The sequence below is a fragment of the Apium graveolens genome, chromosome 6 (assembly GCF_009905375.1).
Source record: "Apium graveolens cultivar Ventura chromosome 6, ASM990537v1, whole genome shotgun sequence".
NCBI classification, from domain to species: Eukaryota; Viridiplantae; Streptophyta; class Magnoliopsida; order Apiales; family Apiaceae; genus Apium; species Apium graveolens.
In genome coordinates, this window is record NC_133652.1 from 304,330,598 (window position 1) to 304,336,597 (window position 6,000).

Consider the following 6,000-nt stretch of genomic DNA (forward strand, 5'->3'; position numbering starts at 1 on the left):
CAACATAATCTTGGAGTTGACCTCATTCAAGTCAGTCTCCTTTTAGTAATAGTAGTGTCTAGTGCTACTTATATTTATCTGTAACTTGCGTTTGTTTAATTTGTCAAATGGGTATTTGAATATTGAGTATCCTCATGTTTCCCCCACTTCTAGAATCTATTACTCATAAACAGCTCATGGTGACAGTGACAAACCTGTATTACATATTTAACTACTCAAACAATTGTACACACACATACCATACCACAGAGCAAGAGGACCAGAGGACTTAAAGATATGAGACAAATAAAAAGTTCAAACAATTAGAAGACTAAATTAAAAACATAACCCTTTGCTACATCTTAAGGCCCCTGCCTTTTCTAATATGCTGATGGTGATTATAGTTGCGTTAGTCCTGGCATCAGCTGTGAATTTCGCGTTCCGCTTTCGACTTGATTCTTGGAGACCAATCAAGGATCTTCCTTTCGTTGTTTATCGGTTTTTAATGCATGATCTTCCATCTTGAATATCCGATTGTAGTTCAAAGGATTTCAATGCAATTCCTTTGGAGATCAATGTTTCAAGACAGTGTTGCTAAGGAATCCGGAAAAAGAGGATCAGCAGGGCTTAATCGTATGCCCAGAGTTTCTGCAGACGACAACTTGATCAAATAGCTTTGGTGATCATTCAGAAACTTATGCTCTGTTTGATATTGCTGTTAAAAATTATTGTGTTGTTGAAAAAAGTGTTGTTATAAAAATCAGTTGACCTCTGTCCCATTGAATTCTATACGTTACTTTTCGGCACGTTTTTCAATACTCATTTAAAACATAATTCCACAATATATTTTTTTAAAAAAAAAATTCTGAAAAAAAGTTTCATGTTTAAACTTTTATTCAAAAAAAAAAGTTTGAAAAAAACATTACAGAACTATATTTTATAGAGGTCTCGAAATACGTGCAAACAGTGCATGTATAGAACTCCACGGGACGGAGGGAGTAATTTTTTTGATATATATATGTATTGATACAAAAAATTAAAAATAATGATGTTCTTGGTAAGGTTTGATGATGAAATTACATCTGTTTCCCGCAACAGTTGAAAAACAGTTTTTTTTAAAAGTATGGGGGACATACTTTCTCTAATAACAGCTTTTAGGGCAAAAGCACTTTTTGGAAAAAAAACTTTTAAATTTTAACAAACAGTTTTTTAACTGCTTTTCAGCGAAAAACTGTTGTTGCTGTCTGCAAGAGCAATACCAAACACACAGTTAGATTGCTTTCTCTCGAGTCTTGATGCATCTGTAAGATGAGCTACACCCTGCATTTGCATGCAACTGTGCTACTGAGAGTGATCCTTGCCAGGTATTATCAATCATCAAGCAGGCTCTGTACTCAAATAACTGGATGCTAAATTCTATATTCCTTTACCAAGGCCCAAAAAGATTGTGTGATATCATCTTCATGCAACACTAAGAATAAACAGATTGAGGACTGAGAATAACCTGCCCGGGATGTATTAAAATGAACTGTCTTTCTAAGGGGCACACAATAAACACTAAATTTTACGAGTTTGGTGCATTTTTATTGGTGGAGTTGTTGTAAATGCAGGGGTCCATCAATATTTATGATTAGAGGATCAATCAAAATGCACCAAACTCATGAGAGTTAATACTTATTGTGTGCTCTTGGCCACACATTAGAAAACCCATAAGACGAAATAAAAATTGACACAAATATTGGTCAGCAGAATATATTTAACAAGCATGATAGGAGTCAAAATTAGCAGCTTCAGAGGCTTCAGCAAGGAGTCAAAATTAGCAGCTTCAGAGGCTTCAGCAAACCATTCTTAAAGAAGCCAAAGTGAGCTATATTTCAAGACAGCCCCCCTAAACCCCAGTATTATCAACATGTACAGAAAATTTAGACATTCAAAATAAGAATTGTTATATGAATTATCAACCCCAGACCTCGATATACATTCCTGAAAATAATTTTGGATCCTTTTTCAATGTAGAGCAAGTAAGCAATCCACATTGCATTATCAACTGACATTTGGAACAAAATAAATTTTCTTCATGGATGTGATTACCATACAAGTAGTAACACAAGGCCTTATCAAGTAGTGAAACTACCACACTTATATTATCAAGTTTTAAATACAAAAACTCCTAAAAACCATCTAACTAGTTAGGTAACTATAAATATCGTAAGTACCGACTCCACAGGGAAGATGTCTGCTAACATCTATTTCTTCACCTCTTCATAATCAGCCTCTGGTGCTTGATCACCGCCCTGAGAACCTCCAGCTGCACCACCACCTGAACCACCTCCACTCATATGTTGTCCGATCTTTGAAACGGCTTTGTTTGCAGCATCGATCTTGGCTTGGATCTCCTGGACACTGTCACCTCCTGCTACCTTTCTCAAATCAGCCACTGCAGCCTCAATTTCAGATACAACATCAGCTGGAATCTTGTCTCTATACTCATTCAAGCTCTTCTCCACGCTGTAGGCAGTTGTATCAGCAGTGTTTCTAACATCAATAAGAGCCTTTCTTTCCTGATCCTTCTGGGCATGCATCTCAGCTTCCCTGACCATCTTCTGAATTTCGTCATCAGACAGACCCCCAGAGGATCGGATAGTAATCTGTTGCTCTTTACCCGTGGTCTTATCCTTGGCAGATACAGTGACGATACCATTGGCATCAATATCAAATGTGACCTCTATCTGAGGCATACCCCTTGGAGATGGAGGAATGCCGACAAGGTCAAACTCACCTAGCAATTTGTTGTCAGATGCCATCTCACGCTCACCTTGCAGCACCTTAATACCTACTTGAGTTTGGTTGTCAGCAGCAGTTGAAAACACCTGAAACGAGAATTTCGAAGTCAGCATCACGCAAAAAAATATACTTGTACCTACCCAGAGATAATTTACGCAGATAAAATACAGACTACAGAGATTAAAGCTAAAGAACAACAGAAACATTGACTAAAAAAAGCAGGGTTTAAGCAATCTAGTGATACCTGACTTTTCTTTGTCGGGATAGTTGTGTTCCTAGTGATTAATTTGGTAAAGATACCACCTAGTGTCTCGATACCAAGTGACAGAGGAGTGACATCTAGTAGAAGCAACTCCTTAACATCACCTCGAAGTATACCACCCTGGATTGCAGCTCCCATAGCAACTGCCTCATCGGGATTCACCCCCTTGCTAGGGCTCTTGCCGAAGATTTCAGAGACTATCTCCTGTACCTTTGGAACTCTGGTCATCCCACCGACAAGAAGAACCTCATCCACCTCCTTGGTTGATATGCCAGCATCTTTCAGACAGTTCTTGCATGGGGACCTGGTCCTTTCAATCAATGAATTCACCAAAGCCTCAAATTTTGATCTAGTTAAAGTAATATTTAAATGCTTTGCACCAGACTGGTCTGCTGTAATGAAGGGCAAGTTGATTTCAGTTTGTGAGGTAGATGAAAGTTCAATCTTTGCTTTCTCAGCTGCTTCACGGAGTCTCTGCAGAGCAAGTTTGTCCTTAGACAGGTCTATATTGTCAGTTCTCTTGAATTCGTTCACCAAGAACTCTAACAAAGTGTTATCAAAATCTTCCCCTCCCAAGAAGGTATCACCATTTGTGGATTTCACCTACATGAAAGAAATGTCAGCACACAGTAGATCAAATATATAGATATAGACATAGGACCAATTTGCATACCTCAAATACACCATTCGATATTTCTAAGATGGAAACATCAAATGTGCCACCACCAAGGTCAAAAACGGCAATTAGACCCTCTTTATTGTTCAATCCATAGGAAAGTGCAGCTGCAGTAGGTTCATTAATAATTCTCTCGACATCGAGACCAGCAATACGCCCTGCATCCTTGGTGGCTTGCCTCTGTGCATCATTGAAGTATGCAGGAACAGTAACCACAGCTTTGGTCACCGTCTTACCAAGATAAGCCTCTGCGGTTTCCTTCATCTTAGTCAGAACAAAAGCACCAATCTGGCTTGGTGAATACTGTTGACCATTGGCCTCAACCCAAGCATCACCATTGGGAGCTCGAACAATTTTATAAGGAACCATCTTCATTTCTTTCTGTGTTTGTGGGTCATCAAATCGTCTGCCTATTAAACGCTTGGTCCCAAAAACTGTATTTGTAGGATTGGTCACTGCTTGACGTTTGGCTGGTGTACCCACCAAGAGCTCTCCTTTATTGTTGAAAGCTACCACCGAGGGTGTGGTTCGAGATCCTTCAGCATTCTCGATCACTTTTGCAGCCTGAAAGTAAAATGGTTCAGTGAACACATTCACGTCTGTCCTTCAAAGGCATACAGTACTATAGTTTTTCCAACAAGTAAAAGCCTACCTTTCCCTCCATGACTGCAACACATGAGTTTGTTGTACCCAAGTCGATTCCAATGACATCATTACCAGCAGGTTTTGTGCTATTTATAACAAATAAAATGAGCCATGGTCCAACGGGAGAGAAGAAAACAGAAAGTATATTAAAAAAATACAAATTTCGAAATAGAGTTACCTGAATGGTCTGACCAGACTGGCCCAATTATGTGATGTAGCCCATGAAGTTTTTGAACTTCCGGCTACCTGCAATCAGGAAAAAAACGATATAGTTAACACAAAACTAACTCATCAACCCGAAAATAACCATCCAACTAAAATAAATTGTCCACATACACCAAATTACAAACATAGTTCAGCCTCATAATACAAATAAAAGAAACCAAATTTCTTGCAATAAACATAATATGTATCCTAACGACGACTAACAAGATTAAAAAAGAAGCAAGCTACAACTAAACAAAGATTAACACCTAATATTACAAAGACAAAAATAAGAAAAAATTCCTCTTCTAGAGATGCAAACAGTTCCGACAATCACATAAAACAGAATTGACATTTTTTTTCGTCTCACGTTTCTTACCATAACTCTCACAAACAATTAAACAGAGAGAGCAGAACCATAAAGGGACAACAATGCCCACACACACTCATTATATGTTTCTAAATTCTAAAACCTACACGATATCTTTTTATTTTGCTTACCTCGTAAAAATATGTACTATACATAATAAAACCATCTCATTTAGCTCGTCTTTGCTCTAATTATCACTTTATCGATAACTTTCAATATCAACATAATCAAATAACAGAAATTCAAAAAAACATCATACAACGCAACAAATAACATGACGTCATCAAACAAAACGATCACAAAGCCACAAAAACAAACAAATAACACAAATATATCGAAAAATCCCGCAACTTCATTCAATTAAAAAGAGTAACAAAAACAAGTAATACATAATTCAAATCAAAATCAAAGTAATTAAAAATCAAAGCACAAAAATCATTTAAAAAATAAAATGATTTATCATTTAACAAACAAAATGATCACAGACTAATATATATAAGAATTGAAAAAAAGTCAACAAAGTGTTGCCGGAGGTCAGGAGTTCGACTCCTCGCGTGTGCGTGCGTAATTAATTAGCAAAAAAAAGGAGACATACAGATAGAAGAGCAGAAGAGAGTTGTCTACGACGAAGAGATCTGAGCAACACAGCAGCGGCCATGACTCAATTTAATTACACACAGTTCGTGTATGTATAGGTTTTATGGGGTTTAGGGTTTATGAAATAGTAAGATGATGAAAAGGGGTTGTGTGTAGGTGGCGTTAATATATTAGCTGATGATGTGTTGCTTTCTAGATCCATCCACTCTCTTCTATTCCTTTTTTTTTAATTTAGTTTGGATTAATTTTTATTATTCTATATCAATTTAATAAAAAGAATTATGCAAAATTTAAGGGGGACGAACTAAAAGAGTGTATTTAATTGGGATTTTAGCGGATTTTCATAGTTTTTTCTTTTGGGAAAAATTAATTAACACGTTATTTAATTATTCGGTTTTATCCTCAATTGTATTAATTAGTGTTTTTAGGGTTATATCGAATTATTCGATTACAAGTTATACGTAGTATCATATTTTCAACAAT

The 6,000-nt window shown here is 36.8% G+C and overlaps 1 protein-coding gene across 1 annotated transcript; it reads right to left on the reverse strand.

Annotated features, from left to right (window-relative positions):
• Positions 1-1,992: 1,992 nt before the first annotated feature.
• Positions 1,993-5,667, reverse strand: LOC141668684 (heat shock 70 kDa protein, mitochondrial). Its single transcript, XM_074475669.1, has 6 exons — positions 5,516-5,667; positions 4,525-4,592; positions 4,354-4,432; positions 3,699-4,265; positions 3,008-3,628; positions 1,993-2,849 (listed from the first exon to the last, which is right to left on the reverse strand). The coding sequence occupies exons 1-6, from the start codon at positions 5,576-5,578 to the stop codon at positions 2,226-2,228; spliced, it is 2,022 nt and encodes a 673-aa protein (XP_074331770.1). The 5' UTR covers positions 5,579-5,667; the 3' UTR covers positions 1,993-2,225.
• Between the last annotated feature and the right edge of the window lie 333 nt (positions 5,668-6,000).